Raw genomic sequence first — 22,987 nt, 5'->3', positions numbered from 1 at the left:
TCAATGATCTTGTGATGAAGAGAACCATCTACACCCAGAGAGAGGACTGTAAGAACTGAATGTGGATCACAACTTAATATTCTCACTCTTTTTGATGTTGTTCACTTGCATTTTGTTTTCTTTCATTTTCTTTCCTTTCTGATATGATTTTTCTTGTGCAACAAGATAATTGTATAAATATTTGCATATGTTGGATTTAACATATTTTTAACATGTCTAATATATATTGGATTACTTGCTATCTAGGGGAATGGGTGGGGGGAAGGAGTGGAAAATTTTTTTTTAGGTTTTTTTTTGTTTGTTTTTTATTAAACGTTTTTATTTTTTAAAACATATGCGTGGACAATTCTTCAGCATTAGCCCTTGCAAAACACTGTGTTCCAATTTTTCCTCTTTCCCCCACACTTTCCCCTAGATGGCAAGTATTCCAATATATGTTAAGCATGGTAGAAATATATGTTAAATCCAATATATGCATACATATTTATACAATTATTGTGCCACACAAGAGAAAAAGAGAAGCAAATACAATTTGTTATGATGAGCTAAGGAGAAGTTCTCTAGCATACATGGAGAAATTTTCTCCTCCTGGGAGTCAGCTTATATGGGTGTTCCAAAAGTGGTGTAGTTTTAAGGTTTAATAGCTTCAAAGTGCACTAAGATTTTTGGGATGCCCCAGAGAGCTCTAAACTAAAACCTTCAGTTGGAGCAGCTGCCTTGTTCATCTATATTGGTAGGTACAAAAGTGAGATAGTTTACAATGGGTAAAATTGGCGTTCGAGTCAGAGATACCTCTGGCAGATAAGATGTGTGATCCTTGGCAAAACATGTAACTTCTCAGTGCCCCAAGCATCTGATTAAGGTTCTAAGTTTTTGAGCTCCTAAATCTTTTTATTGCTATTACTGTATAAATTGTTCTGTTTCTGCTCACTTCATTTTGCTTGAGTTCGTTTAAGTCTTCCCAGGATTTTCTAAAACCATCCTCTTCATCCTTTCTTATAGCCCAACAGTATTCCATTGCATTCATATACCAAAACTTGTCCAGCTATTCCCCAACTAGTGGGCAGAGGATGCACACGCAAAGCATAGCACATTAATCACATTATGAGAAATGGCAGCAAAACATAAGAGAATGGCAAGAAAATGATTAGGATTACCGTCACTGGTCCCAAGATTCCTGTCCCAGCACCTACTCCTACCTGGGTCCTCCTCAGTGGAACCTGACTGTTATCCAGTCCAGAGTCCCCTAAGGCAGTAAATTAGGGCTCCCCATCCTGGAATCTCCTGATACAATGGAGAGTGCACTTAGTATTCCAGTCTCACCAAAATCCGTGAGAAAATCAACACTACTTAAAGTCTCAGAAATCATGAAGGGCCCAAACAACAGAACCTCTTGTTAGCGGAACTTTATCCAGGGCCAGAATATGGCCTGAAACCAGACTCAACCAGGAGCCAATTACATGTTGTACACAAAGGAGTCTTTTGGATCTATTCTGTCCCCACTGTCTCAGCATGAGACAAAGAAACCAAATACTAATTCATCCTTATTGCTGAAGTGGTTTTTTTCAATTCCTTCTGCCATCCCAGGAAATGAGGGTGGGAAAAAGAGGAGACAGGTAAATATCCTGGCCTATGGTCAGCACTCTCTCTGCCCCCCTCTAAATTCTCTGTGAATCACTATACATGGAGGTAAAAGGCCCATTTTTTAACTTCTCTCAGATGTAGTATTCTCATAAACATCAGCTCTGTTCCACCCTACTTCCTTTTTTGCTCCGTTCTCTTCTCTCCCATTGTGTGCTCTCAAATCTGGAAAACACCTTATCTAGTTCTGGATGCAACTTCTCTCTAATGCACTCAGAGCATAAGGAAAAGAACAGATATCCACCTTGCTTTTCACTGCTACTCTGAGACCCTCCCACTGACATTATTCAGAAGCCCTCCTTCTCTGCAGTTCATCACATCCCACCATATCCCCCTACCTCAAGCCTGATGATATTTATCTACCAGTTTAATTCAGCAAACCTTTATGAAATGCCAATGTCAGGTGATGGTGATGCAAGGACAAAAAGGAAACAGACGCTGTCTTGAAAGACCTCTAATAGCCCCAAGTCATTCTCCTATCTTTCCTGAGTTTGGTGCTTGGCTCACAGTCTTCCTTTCTATTCCAATCCCTAATCTTATACCGAGAGGGACTTTGATACCCCTGCTGATGTCTCCCTGAATTACCCAGGCCACTCAATTCTTCAACCTTATTATCTCCTAGGATCTGCACTTTCTTTCTATCTCAACTACACTAGTCCATATCTCAGATCTCACTTCTGACATCAATAACTATGCAAACACCAAGAACCTGAATTCTGAAGTTCTTTTTTCTGATCACACCTTCCTAGTTGATGTCTCTCTACCACAATCTTTCCTAAATCTACTAACTATCTTCATCACAACTTTTCTGTCCTTCCCAATATATCCTTCTTCTTTCTTCTAGACTCAGTTTTTGTTTTGGCCCCATAGTAACCAGTTCAGCCATATACTTGCTCCCTTGTTGTATTGCTACTCATGTCTTTCGTACACATCTGGGCCAGGTACATCCACCAGATTTATGCCATATACTCTTAACTAGATCCCCACTATTGCACAGCAGTATTTTATATATCCTTTTGATTATCACATGACTCACATCAACTATTCCAAACCTTCTCTTCACTCAATTCCCTCACTCAAGATAATTCCCTGCTTCTTCCCTCTTAGCAGAAAGTTTTACCCTCTTCTTTCCTATGCTATATCTAAAAATTCTCAAAATTATTTCTCACTCTCTCTTCCTTTAGTCCAGTCTTTGAAGAAGTAGCTCTTTTCCTTGTAAAGGCCAATCTCTCCTATTTGAATTCATTTCCACCCTTCTCCCCTCCATTATCTCCTGAAGTTTGCCCTTTCAGTCATTCCCTCTCACATTTATTATCAATCTCTTCTTACCTAATGACTCCCCTCTCTAATATCATTCCTATAAATTACACTCTCATACTGCCAACTTCTTAATGGATATTGCTGATTGGATGGATATTCTATTAGCATCTAATCAACAAGCCCAAAATGGAATTCTATATTTATCATCAGCCAGCAAGTCTTATTTTCTTATTCCTCACCACATCTCTTTCATCCTTTTCTTTCAATTCATGCTGATATTTTAGTTCAGATTCTTCTTACTAATTTGGACTACAGAAAAACTCAGCACTACATCTAAACAACTACAAAACCCTCTAAATAAGTTCCTCAATTCCAGTTTCTCCCCTCTCTAAACCATCTTTCACATAAACACCAAAATAGTATATGTAAGGTTCTGCTCTATGACACTTCCCTAGATTCAAAAATCTTGCATAGTTTCCTGATGCTTCTGAAATAAAATGGAATCCGGCATTTAACATGTAAAGCCATCAACACTCTGACCCTAACTTATACTTCCTAACCCATCGCCCATCACTCCTGTCGAACGGGCCACAAGCTGTCCCCTGACCTTGGAATCCCATCTGCCATTTCTGTGTCTCAGTTAAAGCCATTTCCCAGATTTAGAGGCCCTGGCCTCCCTCATTGCAGCCTTTCTTCCAAGGCACAGCTCAAGTCCCTCTTCTACCAGGAACCCTTCCATGATGCTCATCCTCCCCTACAGCGAGGAGTGCTCACTTCTGCTCATCTGTGCCCCTGTATGAGCTCCTGGAGAACAAGGACTGCTCTCATTCCTATTTTTGTGTCCCTAGGACTGAGCACAGTCTCCTATATCTGGGGGAGGAGAGTAATGGTGCTGAACTGTTCTCAGTCATGTCCCAATGATCTTCATGACCCAACAAGGGATTTCTTGCCAAAGATTCTGGAGGGGTTTGCCATTTCCTTCTCTAGCTCACATGACAGATGAGGAAACCAAGGCACACAGAATAAAGTGGTTCCTCCAGGATCACAAAGCTAGTATCTAAGGCCAGATTTGAAATAAATGAAGATAAGCCTTTCAATACAAAGGCCTAATATCAGTATCACTTATATCATTTGCCTGCCCATTCATCTAATAGATACAAAGTATCTACTAATATTGGTTAAATCCAAGGTGGATTTAAAAAGAGCTATATTTGCCTATTGTTCCTCACAATGTACTTTTTCATCATATTTTCCCAATCCCACCCAAAATGAATTTAATATGGACATTCCTTAAGTGTCTGAAAGTCTATGACCATATGAAACAGATTTCATCCAACCAATCATGTCACTTCTCAAAGCAATTCTCAACTCAAATAAATATCAGATTCTAAGATTTTAAAATAGAATTGTCTGTCTTACCCTTTGTCCAGAATTAAAATACCTAAAAGGACAATAATTGTAATATTCTCTCTAAAATGTAACGTTCTCTGTTGGATTCTCTGGGAGCAGCCCATAACATCACCTTGTAGGATTAAATCAATCATACTGAACCATGCTAAATTAGATGATTATCTCTATCAATTCCACCTCATAAGAATCCTTTGTTTCAAGTTCAGAGTTCTGTCCTATAACAAGTAATGAACAAAGAATGCTGTTTCTTTCCGACAAATTCTACATCTACATACTATAGATCTTCAATCAGAAAGAATTTACTTCCCTTTCTCCACTCTTTCTTCCTCTCATTGTGTGGAGACAGTATGCTATAGTTAGTTAAAATGAAAAGGAATATTCCGCCCCCCCCCCTTTTTTTTTTGCTGTGGCAATTAGGGTTAAGTGACTTGCCCAGGGTCACATGGCCAGGGAAGTGTTAAGTATCTGATGCCAGAATTGAACTCAGGTCCTCCTGACTTCAGGGCTGGTGCTCTATCTACTGCACCACCTAGCTGCCCCCCATTTGATTTTTGACTCTCTGTAAAAATGGTAATGAAAATAAAGTGGCCATTGGTGAAGAGACCTAGGCATAGGGATAAGTGAGATCTAGGAAATTGTCAACATATTTATTCATATTAATAGAAAGAATATTCCTTTTTAAAGAAGATAGAAATGTTCTACAAAAAAATAAGCAGATGCTGAGAAAATTTGTCACCTGGAGTTCTAAACTAGTCTGGAAATATATTACTTACGTAGGTCAGAAATTAACTGTCCAAATGTAAACTTTCAATATCAAAGGCAGAATACCTCCACTTAAGTGTCCATTATCCAAAGACTAATAACCCTAGCTAAGTTTGGGAATACATATACCCTGAATACTGAACAGCTCTAAAGAAATATTTTCTTATTCTTTTTTTTTTTTAGAGGAGAAGTGGGGCATACCAACTTGAGAAACTGTACATTAAAACATGTAAGGATGGAATTGCAACTGGCATAAATAGGATGAAAACCTACACTAAAGAATTCATGGATCTTTTCAAGTAAATTCAAGTCATTAAGGAAAATTCAAACTGAAACCCAACCAATATGAAGGTTCTCAGGAAAATTAAACAAACACAACAGGCCACCAATTTGAATTATCAAAAAGCAAAAAGATAACAAGAGGTCAGAGTACATTCATCTCTCAGAGCAGTTTTCAAAAATCCAACAACAGGATGTACTTGTATGGCTTTTTATTTTACCTTTGAATAACCTGATTGAAACACAGTTCAGCTTGTAAGAGTCTTCCTAAGTGCTTCAGACAGAGACCTTTCAGTAACTGCACCAAACACTGGTCATCCGTGAAGTAATCACTGCACTCTTAAAACAGAAATGGAAAAAAAAGTATTCTAAAATTAAAATTAAAATCAAAAGTTAGAGCTGTCAATTTGTGAAATTTCTAATAAAGAGCCTGCTTAAAATTATGGGAAATGTTTGTCATTTCAAATTATGAAAACTTATGCTGTTTCTCTCAAGACAGTACTTAAGATACTCCTGGAGAGAATGTCAATCATATTGCAAAAACAAATGTTTGTTCTTACAGGATGTTATACCTTATGCATTAGCACTTTTGAGTTTTATTTATCAAGAATTTAAATTTTACCTTCTTTAAAAGGGATTTAAGACACCTGCATCCTAAATTTCAAGGGCCCAAATGCAATGCTGGGGAATCAGAAAGGCTACAAAAGCCTGGAGATCTAAGAAAAGGCTCCAGGAAGTCTATCAGAAGCAGAGCAATAACAAGGGGGCTGTCTTAGATTGTTGTTGTGCCTCATAACAGTGTTGGCTGCAACGGGAGGAGAGGGTAACACACACATATGGAGAGACAGATGGCTTCATACCCATTAAAAATTCAGGAAGTAAAATACCCTCTTCAGATCATCATGTTTACAACTCATTATCAATTCTCCTAGGTTCCATTCTTTTTGAAAAAGAACTACCAAATAAAATTAGACAAAACAGTGCTAAGGCAGATGAAAGACATTTTAGGATTCGATCAAACTCCTGGCTCCTTGACTAAAAATATTAAAACTTTCCTTTCTCTTTTAAAGAAGATTTATCTTTAGTGAAAATTGATTTTACTACTTAGTAAGGTATGAAAGCAATATATAAATATTTATTATTGTTGTTATGATTAGAGAACCTTCACCTTGAATAAATTTTAGTATCCGAAAATCAAAAGCTGGAAAAGATCCTAGAAATCATTTAATTTAACTCACATATTTTATAGATAAGAAAACTTAGAATTGGAAAGGGGAAGTGATTTGTGCTAAAGGTTAGACAAAATAATCAGCATAGCCAGGATACTTCCTGATGTCTTCCAACCTCAAATCCAATGTTCTCTCCCCTCAATTGTATGACCTCTATATTATTTCATGCTGTCAAGAATTGTGATAACATTTTGTTAACAGTGCTATCAAAGCTGGTTGGACACTAAAAGATAGATTTCATCAAATCAATGAGTAGCAGAAACATTCTAAGCATGTCAATAGGAAACACAGGCCTTCCTCTGGTTTTTAATATAAGAGCAGAGATTATTTAAAAAAAAAAAAAAAAAAAAAAAAAAAAAGATGGCTCAGTTACCCCATTTCTCCAAAATTCTTACTAATTGTCTCTCTTTAACTTGCACAACTTTGTGACAAACATAATAGTTATTTAGTTCAAAATATAAATCATGACATCATGGAACTCAGAGTTAAAAAGAAAGACCCTTAGGAGGTTTTACAGATAAGAAAACTGAATCTGGGGAAGTGATTTTTTTCATAGTTACATTAGCAGTCAGATTTTAAACTCAGATCATCTGATTCCAAATGTAATTTTTTTCCCCACTATACCAAATAACCTCTAAGATTAGAAAACATTTATTTCTGATGATTAAGAACAAATTGCTAATGGACTAGGTATTTGGGGAAGTCAGAAAATAATAATGAGATCAACTGACACTGGTATTATATTCAACTAAAGGTCACTTTGTTGTTGTTCAGTCATTTTTCAATCATGTCCAACCTATGACCTCATTTAGGATTTTCTTGGCAAAGATATTGGAGCAGTCTGCCACTTCCTTCTCTAGCTCATTTTATAGATGAAAAACTGAGGCAAATCAGATTTACTTGTACAAGGACACACAACAAAAGTGTCTGAAGCAAAATTTGAACTCAGCTCTTCCTGATTCCAGGCCTAATGCTCTATCCATTGCACTACCAGGACACTTTACATATATAAGTCTATATCAGTAAATATCAGTATCATAAAATGGGATTATAATTTGTATAAAAAATTCATTTTTAGGGGCAATGGATAGAGCACCGGCTCTGACGTCAGGAGGACCTGAGTTCAAATGTGACTTCAGATACTTAATACTTGCTGGCTGTGTGACCCTGGGCAAGTCACTTAACCCCAATAGCCTCACCAAAAAAATAAATAAATTTATTTTAAAAAATATAAAACAGTTGTAGCAAATGAAAAATGAGAAGCCATAAAGGAAAACAAAAGATTCCATCTCTAACTCAGGTAACCTTATCAAACTAGCTTGCTTCAGTGTCAGGAAGACTTAGGTCTCAGGCTTACCCCTGATGCATAGTAAATGGGTGACTATCAGGGCTCCAAACAACTGGTAAAGACTATAAATTACAGGAAAGTTGTGAAGATGCATAAATGGATGTAGTGCTCAAACCAGGAATTCCCTATACTGATAATATCATAGCTCAATATATGTATTACATTTTTTTCATTGTCAATTAAGCTCAACAAACCGTAAGATAACTCATCTCCCAAGACTATGTAAGATTTGTTTGAAATTAAAACAGACCTCTAATGGAAATGATTACAGCATACTAACACTACGCTAACTAAAATCCCAATTTTTATAAAATATTTGGAAAATCAATCTACATATCTTCCAGGCAGAACACTGACGAGAGAACACCAAAAGCCTCCACCATCATCTTTGACTTAAGTTATTTCTCTTATTTCCTTTAAAGGTCAGAGACATAACAAACAAATCACTCACAAAGTACAGGAAATGGTGAGGCTGAACTAGTCAGCTTCATAATTCCATTCTTATTTTGCAAGAACTGATTTCTGCTTCTAAGATCAGCTAACATGGATAAAAGTCATGCTGCCTCTTGATTAACTGGAGGAAAAAATGCAAAAGCCTAACCAAGGAGCTACTATCATCCTTGTCAGTGTGCTACATTGTGAGAAAAACACAGCCAGGCTTAGGAAATCTAGATTCAAGTCAAGATCATGCAATTTACTGACTGGATAACCATGGGTAAGACCCAAATTCTGAGCTTCAACTTACTCCTCCAAAATGGGGATAATAATACCTGCATTATTAATAATTACATCTCTCCAGAATTGTTTTCAGGAAAGCATTCCGTAAACCTTGAAGACCATCCATATATATCAGGAATAATAATGTCACTTAAAGCATGTGGAAAGTGACCTTTAGCAAAAGGAAAATGTTCTCACCCAATGTCCATTGCCTTTTCTTTATTTTTAACCACATTCATACCCTTGAGATAATCTCCTAAACCTATTGCATCTATCATATCAATGATGTCATATGAGAACAAGGGGAAACAGAGTTAGTCATTCTTAATTGTGAATGTGTATTCTACTCTAAGAAACTACTTTTAAATTATCTTTTTGGTTCACATTTTAATATCATGTATTCTTGCTTGTAATTAACTATTTTTCAAACAATTAGAGGGCACACTAGCATGTACAGAGAAAACCCATTTCATTTGGGAAGGTCATAGTTCTCTCTGGTAGGAGTTCCTGATGCCCAAAGTTTGAAATGTTCTCATTTAGCTGGACAGTAGGCCCACTGAAAGAAACGAGAAATGTTCCTCAAGCCTTGAACAGAAAATTCACAATACAGATAATTTATGAATATATATTCTCTTGAACGCATAGTTGTTGCTATATTTCCAGAAAAACTTAAGCGATATTTTGTGCAAAAGATATTAGGATGAAGGGATACTTCTCACTCAGTGGAATATAATTTCTCTACCCTTAAGCCCCACCATGGACATTCATTCATTTGGCAAACATTATTATTAAGTGCCTTAGAAGTAGCTAGCTACATGGCTAGTAGATAAAAGTATTAGGCTTCAAGTAAAAAAGACTTTAATATTTGAAGCCAATTTCACTTAACCTCTCTCTCAATTTTAATGGTAATAATAATAGTGCCCACCTGATAAAGCTGTAGGGAAAATCATGAATATTTTGCATATATTAAAGTATATAATTGTTAGCTCTTGCTAATATTTATGTAAATGCTAATTACATAAGGTATATAAATAAGGAGTCAAATATGGGCCACATTGTGTTAAATATTGAAGGACAGGGGATTTGGGACTGAGAACTGAAGATACAAGTCAGGAGTTTTATTTATTGTCTCTACCCTCAATTTTGTCTATAAAATTTAAAGGATAATATCAGTACCTCATGGGGGTAGTAATAGACTACAGCACTTTAAATCTTAAACAACTATAAAAATGTGAGTAGTTATTAGCAGTAGTATTAGTAGTAGGGATACCTGCACATATATAATTGACTACTGGTTGTATCTGAATATTTTAATTAGCTTATAATGGCCAAGAACAAATGCCTTGTTATATGTGATTTATTTCTGCTTTGTAAAACTGTATATTCAAAAATTAATAAACATGACCAAGTTAGGTGAATAAAAAGTTAATTTATTCAAGATACTGCACAAATTGTTTAAAACAATTTTTTAAAAACTTAAGGTCATATGCCAAGGGGAACTCTTTTAATTTGGCATTTACATCAATATGGCAGGTCTGTCAGATTAGTATGGTTACAGAACTATAAAACTGAAGACAACACAAAGGAAGAAATGTCATCTTCACAAAATCTAATCTACACTTATACATACTTTCACGTGACTCTTTTCCAAACCGTGAAAATCTTTCCCTCCTCTTTGTGTGCTCCCATCTTGTTGTATTCTCTTCTTCGTGCTTTCCTGTAGCCCAGAATTCAAAGGGATTGTTTTTATGTCCATTGCTCAATCCCTGCAGATGAACAATTCAAATTTTTTGGCTATTCTACCTAAGCTCCAGCCCAGCTATGGTACTGAAGTTTTATAACTTTTCTGTGAAAAGGGGGTGGGAAAAAAAAGAAAAAAAGGAACTTCTTTTAGTTGTATAATTTTTTTTTATAATTTCGCTGTCCTTCATATACAAAGTGACATTAATGATATATTTATCAGTAGAGTTATTTTGAAATTTTTCAGTAAAAGAATTGAGTTATCAATTATCTCTTACCTGTGACCAATGATTCTAGTTGTGAGATGACTGGATGGATTTAAAAGCTCAGCAATGCTACTTTTTCTTTGTGGCCCATTTGGGGTCTATGGAATCATATAATCTTAAAGGAGTTGGTGCCTTTAGATTACATCTAGTTCAGGATCTTAATCTGGGATCCATGGACCCATAAAAGATCTATAGACAACAAAGTCCATGAACTTGAAGGGAAAAATACATCTTTAATATAACTGGTTTCTGGGGTAATAATATGTACTTTATCTTATATATTTAAAAAATATTATATCTATGGGCTTCAACATACTGCCATAGAGGTCCACGATGCAAAAAAGGTTAAAAATCCTGATCTTGTTAAATGTTAAATGGCTTAGACTCCACTTGAATAACTCCAGTAATAATGAGCTTCCTAATTTGTAAGACAGACTGATCTGTTGAACAGTTCTAAATATTAGAAAAAATTCTTAAGATAAACCTTTATCTGTCTTCCTTTGAATTTTATCTCTGCCTTCTGGGAATAACAATGAATTAATATATTCCCACTTTCCCATTACATACTTTCAAATAATTAAAAGAGTGCTATGCCAATCCTCAGTCTTCTTTTTCAAATTAAAAATGCCCAAATCCATCAAACATTCTTCATTTAGCATGATTTCCAGATAATTCAATCTTCTGTTTACCTTTATATTGATACACTCCAAGTTTAACAAGATTTTCTCTTAAAAATATGGTTCCCAAAACTAATAGTAGTATTCCAGATTGGTTCTGACTACAGAGTAGTCCTAATACATGTGAATAATGAGTCCTAGGAATGGTCCCATGTACTCAAAAGTACATTACAGGAAGTTATATTTGTGTAAATATGGTGAAGAGTTCCACCCCAATGGAAATATGCAATGCATATTTAAATGATTCATAATTGGTTCAGGATTATTATCACCAATGAGTAGTAACCTGTAGTGCAGAATATGACAGGACAAGTTCCTCTTCTTTTGATGTCTTATAATGAAAGTTTGCATCAACTTTTATTAGCTGTTGTATCACACTGGTGGCACATTCTGTAACCAACTAAATGCAGCATATCTTTTTATCATTAACTCATATTCAAGTCTTTTTCTCATCCTATATTTGTATAATTAATTTTTAAAAACTAATTTCAAGACCTATTTATCCCTGCTAAATCTCATGTTGTTTGCTTCAACCCAGAATTCCAGCCAAAGAATTCTGATTCTGTTATCCAATATATTAATTATTCTCTACACCTATAAACTTGATAACCATGCCTTATTTGTCTTCATCCAAATTGCTGGATTTAACATTGACTAGAAGATAACCAAATATAAAGCTTTTGGGCCTACATCACTAGAAAATTTAGAATCACTACAAATCATTCCAGTTTAATATCAATACATTAATCAGCATTTTTTTCAGCACTCTTATTCAACTAACTTCAAATTCACTTAATTAAATATAGTCTGTATTTATCCATCTTGTTCACAAGGATACAATAAACGACACAACCAAATGTCTTGCTGAAATTAAATAATAAACATCTCTATAAAGGTCTTTTTTTCTAACAATTATACGATATTGTAAAAAAAAAGGAAATGATATTTTGGTTTAATGTTCTTTGTGAACTTATGTTAATTCTGATCATTACTATTTTTTTCTTTTGTGTTTATAATTCATTCTAGAATTTTGCTAAGCATCAACATTAATTTCACCAGTCTATCCCATAATTTTTAATTTATTAACAGCATATATTAACCAAGGTAAATGATTCATTTGTATTATGTTTACCATCAATGGAGGGAAAATGTAATTTATGATCAATTAGCAGTAAGTTTAGGAATGTTGAGAGCTTTTTCACATCTGACATGGCTCCCTGTCTCACTTTCCAGCATTTTTACACCTTACTCATCCCTAACTATTCTGTGACTCAGTTATACCTAAACCTCTTTTCTATACTTCAAACAAGACACTCCATATAAACTCCAGACATTTTCACTGGTTGACCCCCAAACCTGGAATCTCCTTATCTCCCCCTCTTGGCTTCCATCATCCAAAAAGCCACATTTATTACTATCAAAATAGAATCAGATCTAATTAATTGGTAACTTTTTCCATTCAAAAAATTTATAAACTGAAATTTGGACCAAATCAAAATGTTGCTTTAGAAATCCTCAAGTGTATTATTTCTCTTTACCATCTAAGAAGCTGAACTTGATAGAATACAGTTCAGCTCCAATCTATAAATCAGAACTTTTTTCCAAAAAACTTAATGAATTTTGTGGTTAACTATTTTTGATATTGAATATCTTAAATGAATTTTATTACTAAGTGATATAGCCATTTCCTAAGTAATTATACTGTTAGATTAGCTTTAGTATTTATGGTAAGCCCTTTACTGTGGTAGCATTCCCAAAATAATTTGGAGGCTCTTGTAATATGAAGGAAATAACCCATGGAATTTATCAAAGACAACTTAAGAAAATGAACTAGTTTAAATTAGATAAATCTTCTTCCAAAGTGAGGAAACATTTAATTTTTGATAAAATCTCAATTTGTAAACAAAGAGTTTCCCTATCGCATTTCAGAAATCCAAGATTCTTTAAGAGGCTTCAAGAAGATCTCATGGAAATCACAAAGAGAATCCAGGTTAAAGCAAATTTCCCTGGTGGTACCTTAACACAATTAACAATTGCTGCCTGTGACTCATGTGAACCAGAATCTTGGGAAGAACTCTTCTCTCCCAAAGTTTGTCTATAGCACATATGAATTAAAATCACTGGGAAATGATCTAGAAGGACAAATGGGAAAGATATAAAGAAAGAGGTACAGCTTTCATGTTCTTACCTTTCATACTTACTTGTTTCATTTTGTAAAGTTGTTTCTGCTTTTTCAATGGTGATCAAGAGATTTTCTGTGAGATCAGGTCTTTTGCCTACTACAGTAAAACCATTCCAGATATACATCATTTCCTAGAGTGGGGGAAAAGGGAAGGAGGCAAAAATCATATTTAACTGATCTTATATAACAAATGATTCTGTTTAATCTGAATTCTGTTGATGATTTTTAACACATTTTTTTTAATGTATGCCTGTTGTTTATATAAAATGTTTCCAAGAAATTCACTGAAATGAACATTAGGAATATTTTATTGGGCTTGTGTTCTTTTATATCATTAAAACATGTTGCAGCCCAGTAATGTAATCCAATATGGGGAAAACTAGTTTATTTAAAGACCATATGGCTAAATGACAGCTCCTGAAAATGTAAACTAATGCTCTCTCACTGCAGGTTACATTTAATAGGCCAAGAAATTAGAATTTTTTCTGACAAAGAACAAATGAGTTTTTTCCTGGAAATATCTCCCTTTTTAATCTGAGAGTACATTAGACAGGAAAAAAAAACTAAAGAAAAATGTAACATTCTCTGAAAAGATGTAAAACTAAGAAGCAGTGAATTAACACAGGTGTTTGAGGAAAACAGAAGAGGAAAAAAATCATCTTCACTTAAAGTACTGAAAACTAAACTGAATCCAAGTCAGAAAATTATTTTATAGACAAGAATTATGATATTAAATATAGCAAGTAATACCTCATATGCTGTGGCTGGTGCACTATAATTTTATAAAATGAAGAAAGTTACAAATAAATAGCTTTCATCAGAAAATGAACAAAAACACCTTCCATGGAATGCCCTAGAGTTAGAACACATTCATTCCAATCTCCTACACTATTTCCTCTCCAGACATGAGCTGAGTTGTCTGAGGTGTTAAATTTAAGCAGATTGTTATATCAATCAATCAATTAACAAGTATCCATTAAATCTTAATTGCAATAAGAACACATTTTAGAAAGATATAAGAAAAAACACTGAAATAAATGTACAGATTGGAAATTACAGGTAAACAGCATGTTCTGTACAAATCAATTAACTTTTTGATGCACATGGGCAACCTGAGACAATAAATTACAAAGGGATCCTCCACTCCAGGGCAAAATCCGTATTTTAAATTAAACAAAATGTCCAGTGTTTTGTATATGTGGCCTGACAATCTCATGTTTTCACTGTAAAATAAGGGGATTAAACTAGAAGACCTCTGAAGTCCCTTCATTTTTGAATTCTGTCATTTAACTCAGACCTCAAGCATTGTGGGTTACTGATATAATTTCTTTCTAGTCATAATTTGTGATCAAGCCATATGTACATGGGAGAATATGAAAGCAACAGTCAAGCGATTTTGTAAACATCAAAAGTCAAAACTTTTGGGATGAGCTCATACCTTTAATTCAGTTATATAAGATCAAGGGCAAGGGGAGGCGGGGAGTTGGGAATCTCCTATCTGGCAACGTGAACAGCCACAGTGGTACAATAGCTAAAGAAATAACAGAAGAAATCTGGTAGAAGAGAGACATAGTTCCCATTCCTACCTCCAGGTCTGGCAAGAAAGACAGCCCCTAACATGAACTAAAAAAGGAAGGAAACCATAAATGGAACAAAGATAACTTATTACTTATACCCTTAAGGCCTGGGTAAAAGGATCACGGAGTTCAAGCTGGAAGAGACTTAGGTCAGAGGTCACCTACTTTAACCCTGCTCATTCTACAATGAACACCTGCCATCCAGAGGCCAAGTGAGTTTCCCAAGTCATCCATCCGGGCAAAGACAGGATCTGAATCCAATTTTTAGGACTCCATGCACAAAACTCTTGAGCATTCTGGTTAATTTTATATTTCAAATTCAGTCCTCAGCATTTTATTGTGTAAGGGCATTTTATTTATTTTACATTTATTTTAGCATTTTATTGCTGGGATCATGGAGAGATTAAGTAGGAAAGCAACTGGTTTCAAATGCAGAGCTGTCCCTGTCACAACATCCTCATCTTTTTACACAGTTGGGAAGCGATGGTGTTACTGATATGGTGAAGTCCTTAGGAATATTGTAGTAAGAGTTCCCAAGCTCCCTGGCCTTGAGAATGATAGAATCACCTGAGTGATGTGGCTGTGGGGAAGAACGAGGCCCAATCTTAGAGACTGTATGTGAAAGAAGGGGAACTAGGTCTGACATCTTTTTTCCACTAAGCCAACCTTAAAGGATGTCTGGTTTGTCATCCAAAAGTCTGGGCTGCTATCTTGCACCTGGACCTTAACAACAAGTACTTCTTAGTTTCATGAAAGAAGGGGAGAGGGTCATTGTTAGCCCCCATTACCAAACTCCCTACCAATCACGTGAATCCCAATCCCATGATGTCATTTACTCTGCTCTGTTCTTTGTCATACACTCCCAAATCCCTAAAAGTTTACCTGCTTGCTCTTTGCCATCTTCCTCTCTTGGAATTCACCCAATTTACTGACATTACAATTACAATAAAAATCTGCCTCTTGACTCAGAAATGCTACATTTTTATAAAATTCTACCAGCCAGATAAACTGTTTACATATAAATTCAATTGAAAGGATAATCCAGATACTTATAACTAAGCTCAGGAAGAAAAGATTCCCACTGCAATTGCCAGGTAAAAATAAAAAAAAAAAGGCCACAGAGCTTAAACTCAGAACTACTGTTGATGTCTGGCATTTAACTCCTCACAAAAACTAAAGTTTTAAAGGTACAAGTGATAATTTTATGAAGAGAAACTTCTTTTGAGGAGTAGCTTCCATTAAGAAAATCCTTACCTTTTTTTTTTTTACATAAAAACAATTAAAACTTAAAGGTGCAAGTTACAGAAATTCTTTATAAATATATCAAATTGAATAAAATTGCTAGACAAAAATTAGATGTAAAGTAGTTTTCACTGCTGCTAAAATACAAGTTTATTCTAGTCTTCAAACATATGTGAAAAGAAAGAATGGTGGCTACCAGAGCAGGTAAGATCAGCTTAACAGGAAAGGCTGCACTGGAATAACGCCGGGACTTCCTCACTGCAAACTTCTCCGTTGGGATAGATTTGCCAGCAATTCTCTGCTTCAAGCCCTCCACCTGTCTATAATAATTCCCGGCCAACAAACAAAACAAAAAAGAAAGGACAATTAAAAAACAAATATCTGCTAGTCTACATGCTATGATTTTACTTACTTTGTGTTAAGGTATCTGATATTAAGAGCAATCCACTTATGACCCTACAAACAGCAACAATTTCTACAAGATTCAGAAATTATTCTGTATTTTCTTTATTTTTACCACCTATGTGTCAGGAGAAGAGAGGGAAATAGCATGCTAACAGATGCTCTGTGTTCACCTGCAAAGTTGATAAAGATCTGTAGAATAAAGCAGCTTAAAAGAGTTAACTGTGAAGCAATTTAAGGGCAAGTCATTTATTATCTAGTTATCTATTTGGTCCACATTAATCAATCTGAAGGAAATGAGAGCCTCTGGAAAGGTAGGATGTACATACTTAACCTCTCAAAGTGACAAATCTATTTTCAGGCTATAAAAGATGTCCCAGAATTAAAAAGATCACTCACATGGAGACAGACAGAATGGTCCTGGGAAATCTTTTTTACTTTGAAGTTTCTTTCTCCCATTACCGTCATCTCCTCAGCATAGCCTTCTCCTTGAGCAAGGGGCTCTCCCTGAGGGCACGGCCTGCTTTCTGCAGTTCTCACTACCTTGCTAGTAACTAAGCAGAGGGTCTGGCCCAGAGGAAGGATGGACTTATGGGTGTCAGTAATCCCTGCAGTAATTCCTCCATTGTGGCAAGTCCTCTCTAGTCTAGTATCTGCTCTGAGAGCTTCTGGGGCTACAAGATTCATTTTCCCAAAGCCGTTCTGGTAATAAGCTCTTAACTACAAGGCAAACCCATGGTCAGAATAGAGGGGCTGAAGGGAAAACAGGCATGATGGTGCATTGTTGGTAGAGGGATGAATCTGTCCATTCATTCTAGAGAGAAATTTGGAACTATGCCAAAAATGCTACTTGTATGCCCTCTGACCCAGAAATACCATCATGAGACCTAGATGCCAAGGAGGTCAAAGAAAGATTGTTCTACATCACAAAAATAACAACTACTCTTATAGTAGCAAAGACTCAGAAACTAAGGGAGGTGGGGAGAAATGGTAGGGGGAAAGGGCTATCCATCAATGGAGAGGCTGAACAAATTAGACAATAGCAATGTAATGGAATACTATGGAACTGTAAGAAATTCAGAAAGAGAATTTCAAAGAAGCCTTAGAAGACCTGCTGAACCCGTATAGAGTGAAATGAGCAGAACCAGGACAATGATTAATCCTATAACACTAATATTATAAAAATGAACAATTCTGAAAGACTGTCTTTAAGAATTCTTAACAACATAATAATCATGATTCCAAAAGAATGAAGACTGCTGATTACCTCATAACAGAAAAGTGACAGATTAATATGCAGAATGAGACACACATTTTCAGATGTTTGCTTGACTATATTACACTTACATAGTACAAGAGATTATTTTACAGAGAATTCACATAAGGCAAGCGCTTGAGTAGAGGTCAAAAGAAGAATACAAGGACACTCTCAAGATCTTTCTGAAAAACTTTGGGATTGATTTTGTGACAAAGGAGACACTGACAAAGGACTGCCCATCATGCTCCCATTAAAGAAGGCACCATGTTCTATGAGCAAAGCAGAACTGCAAAGTCAAGAGAAACATGAGATGTGCAAATGGAGACATCTTCACTCAAATGTTCATGTGGGCTATTTGTGCCTGACCTGTGGTAGAACCTCCTGAGCTCATACTGGTCTAATCAACTACAACTGGACACACTGTGCCTTGATTCCAACAAAGGGATGTCATTTTGGTCCTCTTCAAGAGGTTCAAGAAGAACCAATGTTCTGTATTATGATAAGGCCCTAGAAAGAGTAAACTATGGTTTTAAAAAATAATCATAAAAACCTTTTTTTTTTTTAATGCTTAACCTGGAGCAAAATAAGGCCCAATATAAGCATCAATTTCCTTCTACTGATCTGAGTCACTGGTGGCCAGCTGTGTGTACAAGAAGCTATAAGCAAGCTCCCACAGTTCCTATCAGGCAGGAAAAGATTTGAGAAAGAGCCCAGGATTGGATTTCATGTGCATAGAGACCATCCTCAGCTAAATTTAGAGAGGCTCATAACCAGATTAGATGAAGGAGGATGAATTTTCCAGCACATTAATTCTCACATATTATCTAAAATATCTAGTAAGGGTATGTGATCTGTATAAGCAGAAAGATGAAACAATAACAAATTCCCAAAATATTTAAGTAAAAATACAATAATTTGGGAAACATAATCTGTTAATAATCACATAATCTGAGAAATGTAAATCAAAACAACCTTAGGATATCATCATACACATGACAAAGGCAAAAATAATAATGATGATCAATGCTAATGTCATCAGTACTGCAGAGAAACAAGCAATAGAATTAGTTTAAAGAAAGAGCATGGATTTAAATCAGACCAATATGGTTTAAATTTTGGCTCTGTCATTTTCTGCCCATGTGATTTTGAGCAAGTTACTTAACTTCTCATTTCTAAAATGAAATGGAGTTTGGGCTACATTACTTGTCAAGTTCCGTACAATTCTAAATCTATAATCCCATAAGGTGCTATCGGAGGAATAGCAATTAAGAATCACAAAACTGATAGATCTAGATCTAGCAATTTCATTTCTGAAATTCTACTGCAAAAACCAAGTCAAAAAAGAAAAAGAAAAAAGGATTCATGTGTACAAACATTAATAAGTACTCCCTTTGATAGCAAAAATAGCTGAATAATACAATGGATTATGATGATGATATAAATTACTAATTATCTGACAAGTCACTTAACTCAGCTTGTCTCAGCTTCCTTCTCTGTACAATGATCTGGAAAAGGAAATGGCATTTCATTCCAGTATCTTTGTCAAGAAAATCCCAAATGGAATCTTGAAGAGTCAGACATGACTAAAATGACAACAGTACAATAAAAATGATAATCTTTATGATTTACAAGGAGACATAAAGATGTCTATGATGTAATGTAAAGTAAAACCAGCCTACTAGAACTCCATATATGCCTTGACAACCATATATAGTAGGAGAAAAAAAAGAAAGAAGGTAAACAAGGCAGGAAGATAATCCAGCATTCTGATTCTTTAAATTTCTTTGGTTTTTCCTTGATCAAGTAAGATTCTGTTTGTTTATGCTAAAGAAGTTCGAAGTTCCTGCTCCAAATAAAGTTCTGTCCTAGGAAAAGAGAAAAAAAATGCTAAGGTAATGATAGGACCTGCCCCTATAAGGTGTCCTGTTGCCAGGATAATATCCTCTTTACCTAAACAAAGACACAATATTCTCTCCAGTTGGCTTCACCTCTTCATCTGGGAGCATACTCAGAATTGCAGCTTTCTGAAACACATATATTGCCTTTAAAGAAAAGAAAAGGAAAACAATTTTAATGCAACCCTAAATTTCTGGCATTTCAAGAATGATGCGCAAATTTTCCAGAAACTACATGGAAATAAATACTAAGACTACCATGATGCTCCCAACCATTCATAATGTTTCTTTGAAAGGCAATCAACTCATTCTTTAATGATGAGAAAATACAGGGGGTATAAAGCTATGATAAATACTCAGATATTTTGACTTCATGGCCACTAAGTATTTCTTCTACCATTCCATGCTGGTGCTCAATAATTACCTGCTGATTTCAACAATTCCAAGTGTGGGACCTGTGAATTTACACACTACTCAACTAAATGATGTTCATCCAAAACAAAAACACACTACGATTCCTGAGAGAAAAACATTCATTCTTCTTACCTTGGACCATCTACTCTCTTTGCAAAGCAGATCTGCATAATGATATGCCATAAGCCATTCTTGCTGGAATGTATAACACCACATCAGCTCCCAGTAACAGAGGTGATGAATCTGTTTCCATTCTTCCTGAGACTTAATACAGTTTTGGAATATCACCTGTGCCTACAATTCAATGTTAGATATCAGTGAAGAACATACATAACAAATAGAAAAATTCATGTTTTGTACAAAAAGAACAAAACTACCATTCATTTAATCATTCAATAATATAACTTCTTTTCTTTAAACAATATGGCAAAGTATTTTTTTCAATTAAACTTTACTTTTTCAATCAGCAAAAATTTGCCTTTTCTCCCTCTCACCCTCTAACCACAATTGAGAAGAAAAATAAAATCTCTACTGAAAACAGATATAAAGAAGTAAAAATAAATTTCCACATTGGTTCCAAAAAAAAAAACCTATATCGTGTCTCATTCTGCACTTGGAGTCTCTCAGAGAACTCATGAACTCTCTGGAATTGTAGATGGCCACTACAGGGATCAGACTCCCTAATTCTTTCAAAGCTGTTGTCTTTATAATATTACTGTTACTGTATAAATTGTTCTCCTAATTGGAATCACTTCACTCTGAACCTGCTCATATATGTCTTTCCAGGTTTTTCCAAAATCATCTTTTTTTTATTCATTATTTCTCACAGTATATTAGATACCATAACAATCACCTGCCCTGACTTTTTCAATCATTCAACAATTGATGGACACTCCCTCAATTTCCAATTTTTTGTCACCACAAAAATAGCCATCAATATTTTTGTACATTTTTAGTCAAAGAGTTTATTTTGTTTAGGCCTAATCCCTTTTTAATATAGCCTCCCTCTTTTTTCCTTCTCCCTTTTCCATTTGCTTCCTGTCTCCCTGTTAAGTGAAATGCATTTTTATACCTGAGTGCATATACATCTATGCTTCTTACTCTGGGATGCTTATCAAAAGTGTCACACACACACACACACACACACACACACACACACACACACACTCTTTTCCTTTTTACAGAATGGCAAAAATAGTCAAGGAAAAACTAACATCAAAAGTAATGAAGTAGAATTTGAAATTAATTACCTTTTCAAAATTTCCTTTGAGTAATTCTATTCTTGCAGAGTAAAATAAAATTAGAGAGCCCTAGACAAAAAAAAAGAAAAGAAAAGAAAAAAACTTTTGTTTAATAATCCCAGGGTTAGTTGACTAATTGTGACTAGAAAGTACACTGAAAGTAAATAGCATACATTTGGAAACTTCTGGAGATAGGGTTCAAGGAGAGTCTCAGCTTCCTCAATATTGGCTTCTCCCGTACCTAGAAAATTTACAACACACACAAAAACAACCCTCAGTCTGTAAGGAACACAGTATGAGCTTAGAACCCACCCCTCAAATTTCATAACTGCAAAGATGTTGAACTGGCAATTTGATATGAAAGAAGAAAAATGCTGAATTATCAACAACCCCATCCTCCTTATTTTCAACCAGAAAAAACTTTATTATTATATCATACTGATTTATACTTAGAAAACAAGGTAAATATAATTGGACTTCAGTGCAAGATTTTCTCAGGGCAGAATGCGTAAACATAAAGGAAGATGCTGTTCTTAAATTCTAAAACAAAATTTTTTAATGGCAATCAAGACTATCTCCTTCTACTTTATGCTTACACTTCTAGTTTAAAAATTAAAAACAAAACAAAACAGGGGACAGCTAGATGGAGCAATGGATAGAGCATCAGCCCTGAAATCAGGAGAGTCTTAGTTCAAATTCAGCTCAGACACTTAATACTTATTACCTGTGAGATCCTGGGCAAATTATATAATCCCAACTACCTCATCAAAATAACAACAAAACAAGAAATCAAATGACTAGAAGCAAGCACTTTATAGAATTCCTTACAAGAAAAAGCCAGGCATTAATTATTACAAATAAGAGTATACTAATTGAATCACTCAGTATACATCAGTTACCTATTCGGTGCCACATACAATGCTAGGCCCTGGGAATACAAAATCAAAAACCATAAAACCCTCCTTTCAGACTACATGTGATTACACACACATCTGATTAAAACTTAAATGCTTGCTCCCTTGATGCTTTCTTGGTCTTAGTACGAATACAGATCTAACAAGACATTTTTATCTGTTGCTATTTCTCCTTATTGACTTTTCTCAATGATTTATTTATTCATGAAAAATAGCTGACTTTCAGTAAAGTCAAAATGCAATTTAATCCTTACCAAGGACTAGTGAGACATAAGTATGAAATAAGAGTAAAGTTAAACTACATAATGTAGACCGCAAACTGGATCCAGATGCACCTTCTCGCAATTGTATGAGGCCCAATTCCTGTAAAGAACAAAAATCTGATTATCTGCTATATAAAGAGAAGACCATCATTATAAATCTTTACAAATTACTTCTATTCAAAAAAATCTGTATCAATTCCTTCCTTTCTACCACTTACACAGTTTGCCTCTCTAAGATAATTTATAGCTTTCATGGCTGTTTTATATGAT

The 22,987-nt window shown here is 35.1% G+C and overlaps 1 protein-coding gene across 9 annotated transcripts in view; it reads right to left on the bottom strand.

Annotated features, from left to right (window-relative positions):
- TTC39B (tetratricopeptide repeat domain 39B) overlaps positions 1-22,987 on the bottom strand; it is a 128,280-nt gene that overhangs the window by 9,930 nt on the left and 95,363 nt on the right. For 6 of the 9 annotated variants that reach the window (XM_031961608.1, XM_031961599.1, XM_031961615.1 and 3 more), the window contains 9 exons: positions 22,709-22,817; positions 21,714-21,781; positions 21,550-21,609; positions 20,432-20,593; positions 19,941-20,032; positions 16,527-16,650; positions 13,531-13,642; positions 10,277-10,363; positions 5,574-5,691 (listed from right to left, as the gene is read on the bottom strand). In XM_031961608.1, coding sequence (XP_031817468.1) covers positions 5,574-5,691; positions 10,277-10,363; positions 13,531-13,642; positions 16,527-16,650; positions 19,941-20,032; positions 20,432-20,593; positions 21,550-21,609; positions 21,714-21,781; positions 22,709-22,817 — 932 coding nt within the window. Of the gene's footprint in view, positions 1-5,573; positions 5,692-10,276; positions 10,413-13,517; positions 13,643-16,526; positions 16,651-19,940; positions 20,033-20,431; positions 20,594-21,549; positions 21,610-21,713; positions 21,782-22,708; positions 22,818-22,987 lie in introns of those variants that run through there. The other 3 variants (XR_004233258.1, XM_031961591.1, XM_031961630.1) reach the window with 3 other exon arrangements.

This window comes from Sarcophilus harrisii, chromosome 1 (genome assembly GCF_902635505.1).
Source record: "Sarcophilus harrisii chromosome 1, mSarHar1.11, whole genome shotgun sequence".
In the NCBI taxonomy this organism is placed as follows: Eukaryota; Metazoa; Chordata; class Mammalia; order Dasyuromorphia; family Dasyuridae; genus Sarcophilus; species Sarcophilus harrisii.
The sequence above is the reverse complement of the archived record's forward strand: the minus strand, read 5'-3'. Positions and strand labels throughout refer to the sequence as shown.